The sequence below is a fragment of the Moschus berezovskii genome, chromosome 15 (genome assembly GCF_049115385.1).
Source record: "Moschus berezovskii isolate FMDL1 chromosome 15, NW_MosBer_1.0, whole genome shotgun sequence".
Classification (NCBI taxonomy): domain Eukaryota; kingdom Metazoa; phylum Chordata; class Mammalia; order Artiodactyla; family Moschidae; genus Moschus; species Moschus berezovskii.
In genome coordinates, this window is record NC_142474.1 from 22,140,041 (window position 1) to 22,160,441 (window position 20,401).

General features: G+C 48.8%; 1 protein-coding gene across 4 annotated transcripts in view; it reads right to left on the bottom strand.

Moving 5' to 3' along the window:
- DNMT3B (DNA methyltransferase 3 beta) overlaps nt 1-20,401 on the bottom strand; it is a 34,948-nt gene that overhangs the window by 2,446 nt on the left and 12,101 nt on the right. For 2 of the 4 annotated variants that reach the window (XM_088843849.1, XM_088843848.1), the window contains 18 exons: nt 20,217-20,397; nt 19,401-19,462; nt 17,739-17,846; nt 16,597-16,722; nt 15,721-15,930; nt 14,591-14,749; nt 12,820-12,927; nt 11,837-11,981; nt 10,119-10,244; nt 9,950-9,994; nt 8,733-8,812; nt 8,325-8,437; nt 7,774-7,957; nt 7,222-7,306; nt 6,165-6,310; nt 5,751-5,841; nt 5,295-5,443; nt 4,159-4,244 (listed from right to left, as the gene is read on the bottom strand). In XM_088843849.1, the coding sequence (XP_088699975.1) occupies nt 4,159-4,244; nt 5,295-5,443; nt 5,751-5,841; nt 6,165-6,310; nt 7,222-7,306; nt 7,774-7,957; nt 8,325-8,437; nt 8,733-8,812; nt 9,950-9,994; nt 10,119-10,244; nt 11,837-11,981; nt 12,820-12,927; nt 14,591-14,749; nt 15,721-15,930; nt 16,597-16,722; nt 17,739-17,846; nt 19,401-19,462; nt 20,217-20,391 (2,198 nt within the window). In that variant the 5' untranslated portion in view covers nt 20,392-20,397. Of the gene's footprint in view, nt 1-862; nt 982-1,662; nt 1,733-4,158; nt 4,245-5,294; nt 5,444-5,750; nt 5,842-6,164; nt 6,311-7,221; nt 7,307-7,773; nt 7,958-8,324; nt 8,438-8,732; nt 8,813-9,949; nt 9,995-10,118; nt 10,245-11,836; nt 11,982-12,819; nt 12,928-14,590; nt 14,750-15,720; nt 15,931-16,596; nt 16,723-17,738; nt 17,847-19,400; nt 19,463-20,216; nt 20,398-20,401 lie in introns of those variants that run through there. The other 2 variants (XM_088843851.1, XM_088843850.1) reach the window with 2 other exon arrangements.

Genomic DNA, 20,401 nt, shown 5'->3' on the forward strand with positions numbered 1-20,401 from the left:
GCTCAGGTAATTGACCATGAGTAAACTGAAGCATCCTGCATTTTCTTTCCCTCTTCAAAGCAAATTGCTGGATCAAGGCCCAAGCTGGACTTAAATGGCAGATGGTAACAAAACATACCAACAGCCTCCTGAGTGGCATTCTACCACAGGAGAAGAGGCACAGGTCTGGAAAGAGGCTACAGACACACTGGACCTCACTCTTTCCCAGGTTTAGTCCTATACTATGAATTAAACCAAGAAATTCATCCAGTTATAGAACTAAACTATCTGGAGTGAAAATACTGTCAAAATAACCCTAAGACACTACCAAAAAGGCAAAGAGGAATGTTCACAACCCTTACTACCATTTCATCACAATAACAAAATAAAACAAGAAAAAAAAAAGTTAAATGCAGAACAGGAGAAATTAAATCAAAGAGTTGGTTCTTCAAAATAGATAAAATCCCGACTTAGCCAAATACATGGATAAGGGAGAGGACAGACTTTGGCTAAGGAGTTTTGGAACAAGCAACTCAGCAGGAGGAATCCTGAGAAAGAAGCAACGGCTTGCTGGTAGAGTTTCCTTTAGCTGGATCCTCACACCTTCTAGCGTCCCAGCACGTCAGGGCAGGCAAATGCCAGGGTAACAGCCAGGTGAGACAGATGTGCCGTCTCATGGCCTCAGGTTTCAGATTCCTCACCACCACAGTCCTTTGGCCATTTCTGCTAGGAAATAAGCACCAGCTGGAAAGGTGACTCCCAGCCCTGCTAACGCAGAAGGTCAGCGAGACTACATGGATCCTGCTGCTGGTCTTAACCACCGTTTCTACCCCTCTGCTCGCTGTCTGCTTGATTCCCCTTTCCATGTAACAGGCCTGCTCACCTTTCTAGCTCAGTGCACCACAAAACATCTTCTTTGCCATTCATGACAACAGGGAAAAGTTGGTTTTTCCCCTGTCTGATCGAGTTCGACTTGGTGGTTATTGTCTGTACTTTCTTTAACTGGAGAACAAAATGACATCATGGAGTGAGCACAGAATGAACGGTTCTGGGTCAAGGCTCAGAAGCACCTAAGGAAGGTGGAGGAGGGAGGGCGGGTGGGGGAGAGAGGGTGGCAGGGCTAGGCTCGGATAGGGAATGAGACAAGGAGAGATGGAAGGACACACTCTGTGCTTCCCACGAAGCCCGAGAAGTTAATGCGCAAGAAGGACCAGCCTCAGAGAGAACAAGAGATAAAAGTGTCCATGAATGAGATCAGACGGGCGTCAAACTAACAGTTACTGACTAAGCAAGATTAAGCAAAAGGAAAAGTTCCCCCAGATTACGGAGGATGGTCAAGCAGGATTTGAATGGAACTTAGCTGAATGGAAGCTTTGAAAATTAAGTTTCTGGAGATATTAATAGAATTATTTATGACTTAATAGCAGATATTTTTTTTTTTGCAAGAGTGTACTCATTTCCCACTTGGGAGTCTCCATGGAGCGTGCATTCACAAAGGGCAAGTCTAGTTGCCGTCTCTCATTTTTGTTTATCAAGAACCTCTCCTACTCTGTATTTGAAGATGGGATAGAACTGTGTGGGGAAGGAAGCCCAGCACCGGGGAGTTGTGTGTGGGGAGGACACCAAGGTTGAGTCCCACTGAAAGGTCACCAAGTGGTGGGCCAGGCACAGAGCACTGCTTACCTTTGCTGTCCTATTGAACTCCAGGCAGTCCTGCAGCTCGAGTTTATCATTCTTGGATGCTATCACAGGCCTGGGAACATCCAAAACCCATTACTTTCTACCGCCTGGAAAAGGGCCTTGGCTCGGTGTCTCCCAGGGTGGGAGTGAGAGCCCAAGCTGCAAAATGTGCTCTGGCCGTGAACTTGCTACGGATATATGATAAAAATGGCCCAGGCATGGGCACAAAAAAGTCAGGGACAGGCTAGCTGCTTGGAGCAGGAAGCCCTAGGTGTAGTAGTGAATGTTCCCCCTACCCAAATGGTAACAGTAGTCAAAGCTCCTTCACTGAGGAGAGCAGGATGGTGAAGCACATGGTTAGAGGGGTCAGGAGACACCTCAGTCTCAGCCCCACCGCTCACTGGCTGAATGAGTGACCCTGAGCAAATTCTGCCATTTCTGAGCCTCAGGAGCCTGGATTACGTCTTTGTGGGTCTACTCACTACAAGTAGCACATCAAACCCATGATTTGGTGGCTTATTGCTGGAACGCAGCCTCAGGAGGCTTTAATAGTGGGGTCCAGGTAAGGACAGTAGTTAAGTGGTTCACATAAAGGCTACAATTCCCCTTGTAACTTTCACCATTGAAACCTGCAAATGCAGAGAGAGGCAAACAGATGCTTGAAAGGAGAATGTATAGAACTTTAGATAGGATAAGCAGGTCCAAAGCAGAAAACAAGGAAGAGGTCTGAATGCACCGGGTTGATGACCACCACAGCATCCCTTGGTAAGGAACTCAGAGGCCAAAAAGAAATCAGATGTCACATTGGACATGGTGCCCACAAGAGGAGCCACTGAACAAAAAATACTGCACTGACCTCACCCTCTCTCCATTCCCAACTCTTCCATGGACTAAGGGAGCTAAGGGTTCAGAGCTCTGCCCTACATTCTGTTGATTCTAAGACTGAAATCTTAAAAACCAAGGTGTTTAAGGGCTAGCTAGATTTGGTCTGTGACCTATGGTTGAGTCACTGATCCTATAGATCCCAACTGTAGCAGCTCACATCTCATCCCAACTCAGGCAAAGTTCTGCAAATCCCAGTATCTAGAATCTGATCCCTCTTTGCAATTCCACAGGACACCTTCCTGGAGCCACCACTCATTGTTTTCACTGCATGTGGATGGTACCTCTTGGTACCAACACAAGCACAGAGCTGTCCTCCTCTGAACTACATCTGAGCTGCCTCCCCACTACCGTTCTCGTAATAGTCTATTCTTCCACCAGAAATCCCAGAGAACCAGAAACACATCTCATGCACCGAAAAACTCACCTGAATTCCCTGAGCCAGAGTACATTTAACTGTTGCCATGACCACAGGCCTCATGTAATTTGGCCCGTTTCACCCTCCTCTCCCTGACTCCTAGAATACTGTTTTTGGAGCTGCTCTGCAAACACCCTGTGACTGTGACCCCTGACCTTTTCACTCTGAACTTCACGCCTCTGCTGCTTCTCTTCCGGTCCTGCTGGGATAAGAAGTCTCCCCATCAACTTTTCCAGTGCCCTCTCCACCCCTGACCCTGAATTCATCTGTCTTCCCTGTGCCTACCCACTGGCAGGGTCAGCGCTGTTAGAGCCAAGACTGGCATTGTCACAGCACAACTGGCAGCAGGGACTGCAGCATCTGGCAGAGCGAGCACTAAGGAGTGGGACTGAGAAGCAGTTCCAGACACACTGCTCCACCTGACAGGCAGATTAGCCAAATGAAAACGTAAGATACCCAATAGAAATTCCAAGCTATTCCAGTACCTTCTCACCTCTGTCCACACTTTGCTAAATGCCTGAAAGTTATGCTTCCAACACTTCCTTTTAAAGAATCTTTATTTGAAGCTAACTCATTTGCAAGTCCTATTATCATCACATTTGGTATCTTAATTAGCAGGCTGTTCTCCCTGAAGCCACATTAATAATTAATCGTCAGACATGCCACTGGTTTTTTGGCTTTCAACATGACAGGACTAATGAAAAGTTGGGTAAAGAACTCAGTTAAGAAAATCCAAAGAAGACAGGCTTTGGGCTGGCTACTGACAGTTATCTCAGCTCTGCCACCTGATCAGTCACCTCAGGCCTGGTCCAGGGATCATCACTTCATCCTGGAGGTAAGGAGACTGGGAAAGTTCATTTCCCAATGGACCACAACAGGGAGGTGGAGAAGCAGTGTCCCTGGCTGCAACAAAGCCTGCTCCAGCGTATAGTACCAGGTTTAAGCACCAGGTCCGTAGGAAGAGCAGCAGTAAAGTATATTGCGGAATCCTGGCCTAACTCTCAGGCAGTTGCTATACAGCCTAACAGGCTTCAACCATAACACTAGGGTTGGTCTGAAGCAGAGGGTGAGGCCTTTCTCAGCAGAGCAGCTCTTGATACAAGGTTCCAATGTGTCTCTCTCCTAAGAGTTGGTGCTTATGGCTCATACCATTATATTTAATTTGGCTGTTACTGGTCCCACTGGGAGCCCCTTGTTACCTGTTCATCCCAGGCAGGTTGCCCCAGAAGTATCGGGCTCTGTGAGCAGCAGACACTTTGATGGCATCAATCATCACTGGGTTACACTGTGGGGAGAAAGCAGGGCAGCTGCTGGGAGCCCAGGGCAGAATGCAGGTGGCATTGGTGGCAAGGCTGTCCCTGACAGTGCGGGAGGTATGACTTCTGCCAGGCAAAGGACTGACCAATTCCCCTCAAGAATCTGTCTGAAGGACCAAGCCTGTGTCTCTCTGTTAACGGTGGGGAAAGAGACGAAATCAGACTGGCTGCTTTAAGAGGCGGTATTCCCTGGGCATGTCAGATCATTACAGAAGCTCTGGGTACGGGTGGTGAAGGCAGCTCAAAACTAAAATCCAGCAAAATGGATGAGGTCCCGGTTATGGAAATGCAGTGCTGGCAAAATCTGACTTCTGTCACTGATTGGCCAACGTTTACAAGGCATGAGGAATGGGCCAACCAGTTCCAGAACCTCCCTAGCAGAACAGAGGATTTAAAGTCGGGGGGTAGTAAGTGTATATGTGTGTGTGTGTGTGTGTGTGTGTGTGTGTTCAGTCATGTCTGACCCTTTGTGGCCCCATTGACTGTAGTGTGCCAGGTTCCTCTGTACATGGAATTTTCCAGGCAAGAATACTGGAGTGGGTTGACATTTCCTCAAGATCTTCCTGACCCAGGGATCAAAACCTCCTGCATTGGCAGGCAGATTCTTTACCACTAGCACAACCTGGGAAGCCCTTATATACTAACATACATACATATATATATTATATATAGTATTTACTACAATGCTTGATGCATACTAAGCAGTAGGTAATTATCTTGCTTAAAGATAATTACTTTGCCTAAAGCAGAAGTTCTGAGCATAAAGGTGAGAAAAATTCAAGTAAAAACTGTCTGGTCCGCTCTCACGGTGCCTCCAAAAGTACGCTAGTACTGAAGTCATCTGACTTCAGTGGCTTTGGAGTAAGGTGAGAGATCAAACATCTCCACATCCTCTCACAACTAGCCATGCTCTCCATGGGGAACCATCGATCCCAACCCTGGAAAGAACCCTCACCCTAGGGTCAGCAGGGCCTTCCCATTTGTGTTATCCTGAGAATCAAGACTCCAGACGTCCTCACCTCCAAAAACCGAGAGATGTCTCGCTTGTCGCCAACCTTCATGGCCACCACGTTCTCAAACATCCAGAAGAAAGGCCGGTCTTCACCCTCCTTGGGGCGAGTGTAATTCAGCAGGTGGTAGAACTCAAAGAAGAGCCGGCCTGTGCCCTCTGATCCCACGAAAGACAACGGCAGAGCCAGGTTCAAACCCTTCAGCCCACTTTCCCATATTGAGACCAATGCATTCCCAAGGACTAGCTATGCTGATGACTTACTGTCCCCTCTCCCTGCCACCCTCTAGAAAGACAGGCATCAGCCATGCGAGATTCATTCTTATCTCTGGGAACTAAGGAGCTACAATGAAGCATGAACAGAGCCAACAAGTACAGTTAGCCAGAAGCTTCTCAGGGCACGCTTCCTGGCCAGCAGTCAGGGGACATAGGGTCTCTTGGGGTGTATGTGAGAAGGGATGCTCACCATACAGGCCTTTCCTGGCAGGGTTCACATTGGAGAGATCATTGCATGGGCTTCCACCAATCACCAAGTCAAATGGGCCCCATTCTTCAATCTGCAGGAGAAAAACAGTCAGGGCTGGGGATGGAGAGATGAACAGCCTGGATTCCAGGTAACTAACTAGAAGAAAACCCACTTCCAAGTTTTGCTTGGTCATTTAATTTCCCAACTTCACTTTTGACCCAAGAAATCCAAAAGCTCAGGCTTCTCTGAGATTGATTTACATCTGAAGGATTTTCAAGTTGTGAGCTTAACGCTACAGATGAGTAACTAAAGCTGCTCTTCTGCCACAACCCTGGGCAGGTATAAGGTGACCAACTGGTTGTAAGGATGTGTGTGTGGGGTTCAGGGAGAAGAGGAAGGGGGTGTTGCCCTCACGTTTTTCTTTGTGATATTCCTGACGTCATTCACATATTTGATGTTGCCCTCGTGCTTAACGGTGCCAACAGCAATGGACTCTTCACACACTTCAGAGGCCACGTATTTCTCCACTTTGATGCCCAGTTCTTTGAGGACCAAGTACCCTATGGGGAGAGGGGTGGTTGTCAAGGGGAAGAGAAAATGTATCAGGATTGTCCTGCCCAGGGCCCATCCTTACAGTGAATGTCTGGAAGCCATCTCCAGACAATCTTCAGAACTCAGACCAGAGACATAAAGATCATGGCAGTCCGCAAGGGAACCCGGCTGACAGCATGAAACTGGGCTCCCCAGACTCTCTGCTGTGTCCACTGGCAGTTATGCACTAAAACTGCCTGGCGCATAGCCAATGCCCAGCACCTACCACTCCAGGACAATCAGATACATTTCTGGCAACCTGTAGCGGGAGTAAGCCATTGTACAAACACAAATAGTTTTTTAGAGCCTGCTTTCCCCAGAGGGAGGGGAAAACAAGCCACTGGTTATGACCTGGGAGTCTTTTAAAGCTGTCAGTATAGGCAGGTGGACACTGGTGAACAAAAATACACATTAATACAAGTGATGCTAAATGCACAGCAACTGATTCCCACTGCTTCCGACTCTGGTAAAAGGGAAATGTTCCTAACAATGTATTACAGGGCACTTCTGAGAAATGAATCAGGCAAAGCCCCCAGAGGCAACACATGTTGGCTACGCTAATTCTATACATGGGCAACCTGTGGGAAATGGGAAGGAACCAAGGCTCAAGATACTGGGTGATGAGTTCAGAGTTAATCTCCAATGTATCTATGATATGAAACAGAAAATAATTTCCCAAGATTCCTACACATAAAAAATAAAATCCATGCTTTTAAAGGACGACCAGTTGGGTGAAACGCTGGAGAGGTTCAAGGAGAGAAACAAGGAACCAATGGAGTTCTCAGAACAGGTGACCAATGGGTAATCCCAGGGGTCTTTCCTAACATTGAAATCAGATACCTGAAGCAGGTAAGCATCCCTAGGTGAGCTTTAAACTCACCTGTTGCAATTCCATCAAACAGTGACAAGACTCGAATAGGCCGCCTTCGGTTTGCAGGAATCGCAGGGTATAACTTGGGGGCTTCCTGCCAGGTTAATAAAAAAAAGAGGTCATAGAGGTGGAGGTGCAGAGGTGGGGCTGGCCTTCCTGAGGGGCAACAAGCCATGTATTTTAACCTTTCTGAGCTGGGATGCCCTGAGGAGCTTCGGCACAGACTACCCTTCTACCCTTCGGACATGGAACAATGAGACTTTGACATGTGCTCCTTCATGAACAGCATGCAGCCCAGGAAAAGCCACTTTCAGCCAGGCCTGAGAGTAAGTCAAAGGCTCCCCTGCCCCCTGCAGTTCTACTAAGAACTAAGACTGGGTCGGTTCCATCTTATTTCTTCAGCAGGCCCTTGAAAACCCAAGCGCAGAAGGAGGGAAGAACCCCAGAGCCGCCTGGGAACCGCACCCGGGACCATTAGCCAGGTCTCCAGCCTGAGGCTCCCAGATGCTCCTTTGGACAGCAGAGCTTTGTTTGACAGACTGGGGTGGATGCCAGGCTTACATATTCGAGCCCAGGGTCGCTGGTGAAGAAGGCCTGCAGGCGCACACTCCAGTCCTTGCGGCGCCGCAGGATCCCGTGGCAACGCTGCGGGAGACACATGTAGCAACTCCAGGGCTCCTGCAGCTTGGCCTCTGCCGCCGTGCCTGAGCCCACCAGTACCTCCAGGCACTCCACGCAGAAGCACCTGTGCCGGGCAGCGGGGAGGAGAGTGCCTGTCATCCGATGGCTCTCCTGTGAACCCACCCTCCCCATGGAGATGGCTCATGCTGGCTGAAACCTTCTCAGGCCCCTACCCGCCCTTCCCCATGGGCGGGAAAGCCTGTGTTTGGGCAACACTGACCTCTTCCTTGGGGACCCATGCCATCCCCAGAATTGGCTGAGCTTTGAGGGTGATGGCTCTCATGCCCTAAGCCTGTCCATACATCCTAGTTCTACTGTAGGGATGTACAAGCACTTCAAGGACAGGGCCCCGCAGAATAATTCTGACTCTGTGTCCTGGTTCCATGCCAGTCCCCAGGCCTGGAACCTATTTGGGGAGCCCTGTGGCTCACCGGCAGCAGCTTGTGTTGCTACACAGGAGTAGCTCACGGCCCTCGCAGCACACGGTGCAGTAGGACTGGTAGCCGTCGTCATCGTACATATAGAAGAGCTCGAGGAAGCGGTCCTGGCAGCCAGAGAGAAACGCCTGTGAAATCGGAGACCGGGGACAGCCAGCCAAGTCCAGCTGGCCCGTCGGCCCTCGGACGCAGCCACAAAACAGGTCACTGGTGGCTTGGTGCTCTTTACAGGGACAACTGGCCTGGGTCTGCAGGCCAGCACCCCTGGGAGGGAAGGGTAGGGTGATCAGCTCCCCTAGAACCTTTCCTGCTGCCTACACTCGGGAGGCTTTTTTTGAGGGTGTACGGGAAGTCACGGAGCAGGCAAGGGGCAGGAAAGTTCAGGGTAGGGATTGGACTTACCCGGCATGTCTGGCAGAGCCCACCCTCAAAGAGAGGATGGAAGGACACGGGGTTTTTCCTACCACAGGACAAACAGCTATCTGTAAGAAAGACAAGGCCGCTGCTAAAGCCTTGGGTCTCACTGTGCTTTACTCCGTGCTAGGATTATGCAACGATCTTGTCTCTGGAACCATCCTCGATCCCACATGGAGAGGGCTAAATCAACAGCTCCAAGCAGAAGGTCCCACAAGACAAGACAAAGGATTGGCCCAGAAGGAAGATGCGGGGCTTGGGGCAGGTGGGGGGTGGGGGGACCTAGGTGTGCAGGGGGGCAAAGAACAAGGAGCTGCAGCACCAGGAGCATATGCTTGGAGAGTCTGGTATGAAAATCTTTGAAGACTCTTCACAGACTGGGACTTCTGAGCAATTTGTGGTCATGCCAATTTGCCCGTTGTCCTAGGATAGGACTCGACTGTGACCAATCCTACACACAGCCTGTAATCTGTGATTTCAAGAGTCGGGGTCCTTTTCCTATTAGGCTTTCCTGCCTCCTGTGCCATCAGCGGGTCTTACAGATTGACCAAGTTGGCCAGGCCTATAGAACACCAAGGACCCTCACCCCACACCCATGCAGGAAGCAGACAGATGGCTGAAGGAGACTTGAGGGCTGGGGAAGTTCATGGGTCCAGGTCCCTAGGATTGTCAGGGTCTGCTCCAAACGTGGGCTCCCTGGGTCAGCAGCTGTGCCGTTTTCTGACCCTGAAGTGACTAACCACTTCATATGTTGACTAAAGGACATGGGGCTGAGGATGCAATAGACAGCCTTCCTCAAACATTCCAAGATCCATTAGAAGTGTTCTGGGTTCCCAGCCAGGGCACAGGAACCAGAGCTGGTTTGAGAATGGCAGTCTTCCACCTCTGAGCCAGTTGCAGTGCCTGCTCAGGGGGCTCAAGAGGCCACAGATTGTGGTTTCAGGTTTGTGACTCTCCTGGCCCAAGTGTCAATTCCTTACTGTCCCCAAGCATCCTTCGTGCTCACCAACCTTAGGAATCATCCTCAGTGAAAATCAGGCAACTCACTCTAAGTAGCACCTGAGTAAGGTAGGAGTCCACACCTCGCCCTGAGGCCGAGGCAGAGTTCAGGGTTAACCTCTGCAGGGCAGGGCAGACCAGCAGCACTGGAGCACTAGCTGGGATCACCACTGAGGAAGGGAAGCCAGCAAGGGAGAGGGCGTTACCTTCCAGATTGCCTTTGTTGCTGGCAACATCCGAAGCCATATGTTCTGTTAGGAAAAGACAAGGCGACGAGAAGAAAAGATAATGTCAGAGAGCTCTGCGCTGGGTGTTCCTCCCTACCCACCACCGACTGGGGGTGAATGGGCCCCAGGCTCCCCGCCCCGCGGTCACCTCGGCTCTGGTCCTCCTCTCCTCGGTCTTTGCCGTTGTTGTAACAATTTGTCTTGAGGCGCTTGGGTGGGGGGCAGTAGTCAGAGGTGGCTGAGTCGTCAGCTGTGCGTCTCCGCGTCTTATTCTCTGTGAAAGGGGAGGAGAAGGCAGCCGCGGCTGGGTGGGAGGAGGGTGCTGGGAGCCAGCTGCATCCAGCTGTGACCCGCTGGGTGTCACATGGCCCCTCTATAGACAACTTGGATGGGGACAATGTTATCTGAAACTCACGTGCCTAACCCACGTACAGGGCCTTAAACAGCTATAGGTCAAAATGGATCCTCTAGATCCAGCACCAGGGAAGTAGACACAGCTCAGTCCACAGATGCACCAGCTCTGCCCAAGATATCCAATAAGCTGAAAGCCACAGGCAGCTACTGAGAGCTGGCAATCTCACAATGTGCCTGAGGGACTGGGTTGCAAATTTTAAAACTTTTGCTAGATCCCATTAACTAGTCCATTTAGAACAAGTTGGACCTTGGTGAAAACACAGATCAACTGTAATGAAAACTTAGTGTCCCAGTTGAGATGTACTAAGACACTTAAAGCAAGATATTGAAAATAAGACTATTATTTTTTATACTAAATGCTGGAAACAGATTAAGTGTATGATCAATATTCATTTCACTTTAAGCTTTTTGATGTGGCTACTAAAAAACACTGAATTATGTTAGGTGGCTACTCTTTTTATTTCTATAAATTATACTGTGTAGATATCTACACAGTATAATCTATTAAGGGACATGGTTTAATTCGACTGTCCCTAGGAGAGAAAATTACACAGCCATTAATATCATAAGGACACTTTAGTGAAAAAATGTCATTTAACAGTGCTTATACCATAAATATTAAGAAATGAAGGCAAAGTAGGAATCCAACCAGTGTACAGAAAGTGCTGGAAGGACGTGCACACCCAACCATAGTCACCTGGAAGGCAGTTGTGAGGGTTGGAGGGAAGGGGGAGGTGCGAGTTCAGGGCGACTTTTAAACAGATTTGATTCTTTTCAGAGTACTTTATGTGCAAACAGATTGAAAGAAAGTGCAGAGAAAAGAATGCGCAGTCAAAAGATGGTGGAGGAATACCGTGTTTCCTGGCTTCTAAGTTCCTACTGCTTGTACGACGAACCTTCGACTTATTAACCACTTTTTGGGAGGGAGGGACAAAACAGAACAGAAAATACTGCGTTAAATGGAAGGATGAGAAGACATACCCTGGATTTCTGGAGAGACACAACAGGAAAGCAGCTGTCTAAACATGGAGGCACCGCGATACTGGTCAACATGAGGATAGATGGTGCCCCTTTTTCTAAATGGGGGTGACCTAGATTTTGGGTGTTTTGAGGCTTTTTTTTAACACTTTCCTAGTTTTCTCCAATATGCAGAGCTTAATTTTTTTCCCCTTAAAAAAAAAAAAATAAGGTACTAGTATACATTCCACCTTGACTGTTTACTGAAGCTTTCAGAACAGATTCAATCTCAATTATTTGTATTTGACCGTTTAGCAGGAAATGTGGCCAGTGAAACTAGAAATGTTTGGGCTGTTTTCTGGGAAAAAACTAACTAGTCAGCCAGGAATGACTGCTGGAAAGCCAGGGTGCGGTGAGAGGCAGCAGGCATGACTGCACCACCCAAGGGTGCTCTCACCAGCATGGCAGGGGTGTGCCACAGGGCGTCATTCGTACCTGGTTGCTTGTTGTTGGGTTTGAGACCATCGACCCCAGTGGGCTTAAAGCCTCCATGGGCCCACTCCAACATGGGCTTCAGCTGATCCTCCAGTGAGTCTCCAGGGCTGCTGGGAAACGTCTTGCCAGCCCGGATCCTGGCTTTCTGCCGAGACAGAGATAGAATCTGATAAATAGGCAGGGTGGGCATTTGCCTGGCTTGCCCCACCCAGGGACTCCCCTTGCTGGGGCCTCATTCCCCTTCACACTGGGCCCTTTCATAGCCAGACAGCTGTCCTGAGCTGTGGTATGTGACAGGGAGGGAGGAGCAGGGACAGGCCACGAAGGAGCAGTCAGTCTCCCCGCAGAGGCACCAAATATGATCTCTTCCCTGTAGAGAACTGAAGTGGTCAGCTCAGAATTCGCTGGGCCACTCTCAGCTACAGGTGGAGTATCAGTCAGCGGTTGTGTCGTGGTCTCTGAGAAAGCTCCAAGTTATTAATGAAGGTGTGGAGGTGAAGCCTTAATGTCTAATTAAGCCTCGTGCTTGGTCTCACACATGCTGGACAGATGACACTGATCACTGCAAATCCAAGTGAAGGCAGAGCAAAGACAGAGCCTGAGACGAGGGGAGGAAGCAGCTGACCTCAGCAGCTGCAAAGTCTTGGCCTTTTGAGCCACGAGCTCTGGAAAAGCTTGCTCACTAATGCTGATACCGCCTCCTACTTCCCAGGGCTCCTCCTTCCTCGTCCAGAGGGCAATTCAGACAGATACCAGCGGGGCGCAGGGGCAACACTGGGAAATTATGGACAGTCTCAAACCCCTTCCTTCCCTTCTCAGCATAGCCCATTAGACCGCTATCTTTTAACCTCCTCCCACTGGTTGCCCAGGTCCCCTCCAAGTCATTCTTGGCCACACTCTGGATTGAGTTGGCTTTCTGTATGTTCCTTGCTTTAATCCCATTCTTGGGGACGGGCCAGGCCAGCCACCCACTGCCAAGTTACCTCCAGAGCATGGTACATGGCCTTCCTGTAAGAGACCAGCTTATTGAAGGTCGCCAGGTTAAAGTGCTGGCTGAACAATCCCAATGCCACCAATTTATCTGCTGGAATCTAGAAGAGAAAGTTGTCATCAACATCTACCCACAGCCTATATCTGGGGTGCCCTGGGTTTCTCATGAGTTTATTTCTGAGGATCAAGTTCACAGATATTTTAAGAGCAAATGACCTAAATAGTCCCTGGTGTGGCCCCCTTGCAGCTCAGTTTTACAATTTTCCATGGATACTCCAACTTTCAAAGGGTTTGATACATGTTCTTACCTCCTTCCTAAGCATGACAAATAGCTATGATTAATATTTACTGTTTATTTCAGCCATTTATTAAGTGAGCTAAAGGATGGGATTAGAGAATAGTACATGGCACAGAGTTAAGCTCTTTTTAGTAATTATGATTTGTTGATACATGAATTCCACTGGGGCTAACGATCTAAGTCTCATTCCCACGTCCCCAGGTCATGCATGAACCATTCAGGTTGCCAATGGTGTGAAACCGCGCATTCAGGTTTCAGAGCTCAAGGGACATGTAATAATGTCTCATTCTCTCCAGTGCTGGCACTCATGATCACCTCTGTTTACATTTCTAAGCCTGATCACCCATAGGGGTGTCATCACCACTGATGAAAAGAAACTGCGGTTCTACAGTTGTGCATGGAAAAATGCAGGTGCCACCGCAAGGCCAAACTGTTTCAACACAGCCTACAGCCTAAGCACCAGGCCCCATACTGCATTCACATCCTGTAATGCTAAAACAGCATCTTACTAGAATCAGATATGGTTGTGCTAAGCATGCCTCACTCGCCGAAGAAATTACAAACCCTCCACGTTTCTTTTCATTTCATTCCATACAAGTCATTGCCCACTTTCTTGCTTCAGGGGGCGCACAGGCCCTGGATATTTGTCCTTTGGCTCTCCCTGCTGGCCATGGAGGACCTCTACATGTGAACTCTCCCTATCAGGTAGAGTCCAGGTCATATATTGTTACCCTTTGAGAACAGTGTTGTTAATGGGAAAGATCCAGTGAGAAAACCAGAGTCTCAAGTTACTAGCTGGTTCTTCATCCTCAAACCTGCCTCCATCCCTGCCACCTGCCAACTTGTTCCTCACTTAACCTCTGGACACACTTTAGCTCTGGATGAGCTAAAGACAACATCACAGGAGAAGTATTGTTCCTTGCATTCTAGTCAAAACCTAGAGTCTAAGATGTCTTCAAAGGTGGAAGAATCAAATCAACCTGATTCATCCCCAACACAGATTCTCCATAAGAAAGATGAGCTTTAAATGGCTAATATCAAAATCAAGAAATGCTGAAATCTCCAAAGAACTTGCCCATAACTGTCACCGAGCGACCCTGGATTCATCTCTAAGCCCAGCCAGGGATGTCCCGGCCCCCAGGGCTAAATGATAAGTCAGAAGACCCCCCCTTTCCTATCTCTTTCAGGTTTCTCAAATGGAATACTTTGAGTATTTTTCCAGGTGGCCACTCTTGCCCCTCAGAACCTATACTGGTGACTCTGTCACAGAGAAATAAACCGGAGGCCAAGTCCCCATAGATCAGAGCCCTGGGCTGGTGTGAGCCCCTGGACACATGGAGTCACTGAGCCACGTCCATCGCAGAGAGCAGGCTGTTATGTTACAGGGCAACTGTAAAAGTGAGGGAAGGAAACCCTGGCTCTGTCCATTAGCCCATTAAGTAAGGCCAATCTCGTCCTGGACTCACCTCGGAGAACTTGCCATCACCAAACCACTGGACCCACCGCATGCCAGACATCGCCTGCCGTTTGGAGGTGGCCTTCCAGGACACCACCATGGCAGGCCACCAGGAGAAACCCTTAATCTTTCCCCATACAAGATCTCCTATTCCAAACTCTTTCCCATCCTGCAAGAAAAACCACATGAATGAAATCACAATGACAGTGGCTGGACTGAGGAAAAACCTTCCTTGTCCCACCAACCCTGATGGCAGTTGCCTTGGTCCAGCACAGGGTTTCCTGCAAGTGCAGGCAGAGTTCCTCAGGAAATTCCCTACCCACTCCAACACTTCCTGGTTGAAAACTCAGGAGAATTGCTTAAACAGAAGGAGCAGAGGATGGGCAGGTTTGGTTGCATGACAAGAACATGAGCTTTTATAGGTTGGACCTACAGTATGTCACCTGTAATATCTGACCTAGTATCTGGGAAACATGTTAAACTGCAAACTCAAAAAAAAAAAACCAAAACTGAAAACTCATAGGAAGAATCAAGTAAAAAGTGTGGATATTCCCACAGGCCATCAAATGGGATAGTACAAGTCGTTAAAATGCAAAAAGAAAATTTGGTCATTTGCATGTAAAAAGCTTGCCATTAAAAGGGGAGATGCCCATGGACTCATGCAAGCTATTAAAATGCATAAGATCTACTCTGAAGTCATGTACTCAGAAAACAGATTTCTACACAGTATGTGTACATACCTAGAGTAATACATATGTAGCAAAGCCTGAGTGAAAGCAGCAAGCTCAACTGGTTGGTGATGAACAAAATTTGATGAATTAGACATGAAAATGAGGCAACTTCAGTTCCTAAGTTAAAGAAACTAATTAAAAATTGTGTGTATATACACACATGATGAATAGAATTATGGATTATCTATGTATATACATTTCTGAGTACAAAGATATAATGTTCAGAAAAACTTAGGAGGCAAACTGATCTGGTGCCTGAGTCAATGTGGAGATAAGGATACAGGAAGGGCCACTTGACATATGGAAAACACACTCGGAGAATGAATCAATTATTGTGATGAAAGTGACAAAAAGTCTTTAAGTCACCTCTGGGTAACTTTTCGCTGTATTCAGCCCTTCCCAGCGGTACCTGATACTCAGTGCTGTCCGCATCTCTGCCCTCTGCGTCCACCTGCGAGGACTCCATGCTCTCCGGCTGGCTGTCCTGGGCCAGGCGGGCGTAGGGCGTACTGCTGCTCTGTGGCACCACATCCTCGTCTGTGAGGTCGATGGTGAGATAGGGGCTGGTGGGGGATGGCCACGGCGTGCCTGCAGAGGATCCTGTCCGTCGCCTCAGGGACTGTGAACACAAGGACACATAGCATGGGCCACAGCAGACTGGGGGAAGGTGGGGGTGACCAGAGACAGAGGCGCCCCCAACTGCTTCTCAGTCAAGAAGAAGTGAAGCAGAGTAAAGACAAAAGTTAATGGAACAGACCAACAGGGATAGTTTTCGAGGAACAAGTAAGCGTCCCTTAAGTGGGGAGAGAAACAACTTCCAGGAAAACAAGGACAGAATTAAGGACCAAAACAGGATAACAAGTGATGCTCAGAGAGGGCGTCCCGGTGCCTAGCCTTGCCATAGGAGTTGAGAGTTGCTGTAACCCATGGGGCTGGCTCTAGAAGAGTCACTGAAGATACTAAGGAGACAAGACAGCTCTGAAATCAGTGGTTTGAGCTTATTCTGAGGCAGTGTAAGTAAGGACCCCGTCCACAGGGAATTCTTGCACTTCCCACCAGGGTTCCGTCTAGGCTTTAGGCCAGGAGAGAAGTCATCAGGCTTAAGGAAGAACTTAGCCAGCAACCAGGAGAGAAAGGAAAGGCAGGAACCTGAAAGGGAGAGGAGTGTGAAGAAAGGAAGCAGGTTATATATATAAATAGCAGCCACTTGGTGTGGTGAGAAGGGCAGAGTTTCCAGTTAAGAGACTGGGCGGGGGGTAGGGATCTGAGCATCCGGGGAACCAACCCTGGTAGTTGAGAACTCCACAGGGGATTCGTCCACGTGGTTGCGGCCCTGACGGCCTCGAGTGGCACGTGGCAGGGGCCTGTGCCTCTCCCGGCTGGAGGTACTGCTGTTATTTCGGGTTCGGATCTGGAAGCAAGAGAGGATAAGCACAAGGCCTTTGGTGAATGGAGGCTGGGGGCTCAGCCCGTGGGCCCAGAGAACTAGACTTGACAGGCCGCCTCAGACCAACAGGAGTGAAGGCAGTGGTTGAGTCACTCTGGTCTGGTTACTTCCCACCCCTGAATTCCCTAGTGACTGGAATAAGGGGGCAGCGTGGCCGGCAGGGCTGCCTGACAATCCACAGCAGGTCCCACTTGGCCTGGTACAGCTGGCTGAACCTGGCACCTGCAAATTGAACTGACAAAATCCACATTTATTCCCAGTCAAAGACTTCTTTCCTGCAAGCATTATTACAACTGTTGCATTCTTCAAGATAGATGAGAACTCCCTTAGGCTTTCTTCTCAAAATGGCATGAACTTGAGTGTTACAGACCATGTTCAAATCCTGCACACAAGAGTTAATGCTTAACCATGGGTAAACAACTGGCATTTTCTGTCATCTGTAAAAACAGGACGATAGACATCATGTGCTGGATAAGATTATCAATGGCACATGCTATGGTCACCAAGTGTCAGTTTGCTTTCTAACAGCAGGCTGGATGACCATAAGCAATAACTGCCTTCCCATTTCCAGACTTTTTAGTCATAGAATCTACCTACAGAAGCAACTTGGTCCCAAAGGTAACTGGCTGGCACTGGAGTCATCCATCTATAAACTATACCCCTGGGCACTTCTTAGAATGCTCCCCAGAAAAGTAGAGAACTGCCATGTGAAAACCATCTCAATCATAATTAAGGAGGTTTCCTGTCATTTTCCAATTTCAGAACATTTGTTCAAAGTTCCTCCAGGGAGATCCTAGACAAGGCTTTTAATGCAGGCATGTGTGTGTTTGAAGTGCCTCAGCTCACTCCAGTGTTCTTGCCTGGAGAATCCCAGGGACGGGGGAGCCTGGTGGGCTGCCGTCTATGGGGTCGCACAGAGTCGGACACGACTGACGCGACTTAGCAGCAGCAGCAGCAGCAGCTCAGGGGTAGACACTTACAGCTGGGCTTTCAGCCCGAGTCCTGGTTTCCCGGAAGAGCTTCGGCATCACTGGAGTGTCGGAGCCATCCCCGTCTTCTCCCTCGCCATCTACATCACCCGTCAGGTCCTTTATGAGGGAAAAATTACGAATTTAGATGTCGTATAAACAAGGTAGTTTAAAAACGAAGAGTCAATCATATTGAAAATAATATTGGTCTGAGTGACTTTAAAAGATCTACAACCTCATATTGTTCAGAAGATTTTACAGGTATGGGCACAAAAGGCTTCACGATGCCCTTTGCATTGACACCTTTTCTTTGGTTTTCTAATTCCACTGGGGTTTCTCCTGAACTCAAAATCATGATTTCATGGTTAGACTAACTTGCTAGGCCCAGCAAGGAGACCTGGTCAGTTTCCACAATTAACAGCATCTGGGAGAAACAGGCTTGAGGAAGATGCTTCCTGATACAATGACCAAGAAGAAATGGCACCAGTCCCGTGTCAAGTGCACATCCCACGCTGCCCACCAAACCCAACAAAAACTGAGCCCAAGAACCAGAGGGGTGGGGAGTGCTCCGATGTCTGGCCAGGGTGTTAAGAACTTGACTTTTCCCTTGCCAACTAAAGTCATGAGTGGGTTCGTTCCTCTCTTTTAAACTGGTACAAAGGTCCATCCCTTATAGTACAACAGAGTTACAGTGAGAATCAAGTAATGCACGCTTGCCAAGGCAGGGCACAGAGGAAGTTCCAAGAGATCAGAACAGCTGTTCTGAGCCTCTGTTCCAGTGCTGTCCCTACCAGTCCCCACAGCACACCATCATCTGGGTGCCCACTTGTGGTCCTCCATGAGGACAAGACAAGCAGAATGAGGGGGCGTTTTCATTGTCTACAACTTTCAACCGTGATTTTGTCCCCTGTGCCTGATACTCACCCTTTGAAAAAATTAACAAATTAACAAAACTCTATTATGATTCATAGGAAAACGGAAGACATAGTGTCAGGATTAAAAAAAAACACATGGAAAAGCTACAACTTGGAAAAAACTAATCAAGTAGAAGCCTTGACATTGCAACACTGGTAAAAGATATTTCAGTGACTGTTGAAAATCCCCTAATAAGGCAGGCAAGTTCTTTCCAAAAGGAAAAAAAATCCTTGAGGCCACAGGGCCACACAATCTTGCTATCAAACTAGACACAGGTATATTACAAGAAAGAAAATCATACGTTCATTTTACTCATGAACAGATGTTAAATTCCAAAATGGATCCAATTCAAAACATACCATGAGCAAGCTGGATTCCTTTCAGGGATTAAAAAAAAAAAATCTTGTTACAGTAGAAATTTATCCGTTCAATTGATCATCCAGATTGAGAAAAACATTCATTTTAAAAACTCAGTATGTGACAGCAGCAAATGCCATTCTAATGAGGTCTTCTGTGTACCTGCTGCTAAGTCCGACTCTGTGCGACCCCATGGACGGCAGCCCACTATGCTCCCCCATCCCTGGGCAAGGGTACCAGAGTGGGGTGCCATGCCTTCTCCGTTTGTGTGCCTCGCGGTGTTCAAATTCCTCATTCAGCAAGTATTTGCCGGCCACCAATTTAAGTGGGCCTCAGGTTCCCTACTTAATATGCAAACCAGAGTTCCCCCGAATCCCAGAAACGTGACCACAGAACCAGTACCTGAGTATAACTTAGCAGGCTGGAGACCTCTCTCCTGGACAGTCGGGAGCTTGATCTGCGGCCTGGAAGGAGGAGGAACCAGAGTCTGTTGTGAAGAAGGGGCTCTCCTGGTCTCCCTAAACCCACTGACATCCTCAGGGGTTAAATCCTAGCCCTTGAACAGTTCCTTCCTATGCTGCCCAAATCAGTGGCCACTAACTCCATTAAAGGAGCAACCCAGTGCCTGCCATCGCAGCCACATTACGGCTCGCACGTGGCTCCTTGCTGTCGTGTGAACAATGCAGAAAGAGAACACTTTCACCCTCTAGAAAGTTCTATGGGAAGGTATAACTTGAATAGTTCTCTTGACAGCAAGATGAGACAATACAGGGGTTTCCAAACCAGCTGGGCCAGAAAATCTCAGCAGGGAGTATCGCAGGTGATGTGATCTCAGAGCAGCAGAGGGGAGGGAAAGAGAGGGTGGGACTGGCAGCAAGCCTGAGATGCTCGCTGCCTCTGTTTCTTCCCAGAAAAATGACAGGCCCAGCTGCAAGGGGAGAGGGGTGTCCCCATAGAAGTGTCAAAGACCCCAGTCTACCTATGCTGTGTCCACCCCCTTGTCTGGAACAGAACGGCTCGTTGGCTTGGGGTCACCCGCTCTGTCCCAGCGGAGGTGACAGGAGAACAGGCAGCAGCTCTTCCCTTCCCTGGGGCTGGGGCAGGGTTGTCAGAGACCAGACTCCCACAGCCTGTCTTGAGCCTGCTAGGGGGCCTGTGTCCCAGCTGTGGTCCACCATGACCACCCTCCTCACCCCTCCTCCCCACAGGCCACGCCACCTCTTCCACCTCTGCCACCTCGGATCTCAGGGGTGCTGATAGCCTCCAGGATCGGGGGTGAGGGCGCATCCTTGGAGTCGGAAGACTGGTCACTGCAGCCCCCATTGGTGAGAATGGAGTCTTCCCTCCTGCTGGCGTCGTCCTCTCCGTTGAGTTGTCTGGTGTCTCCCTTCATTGTTTCCTGT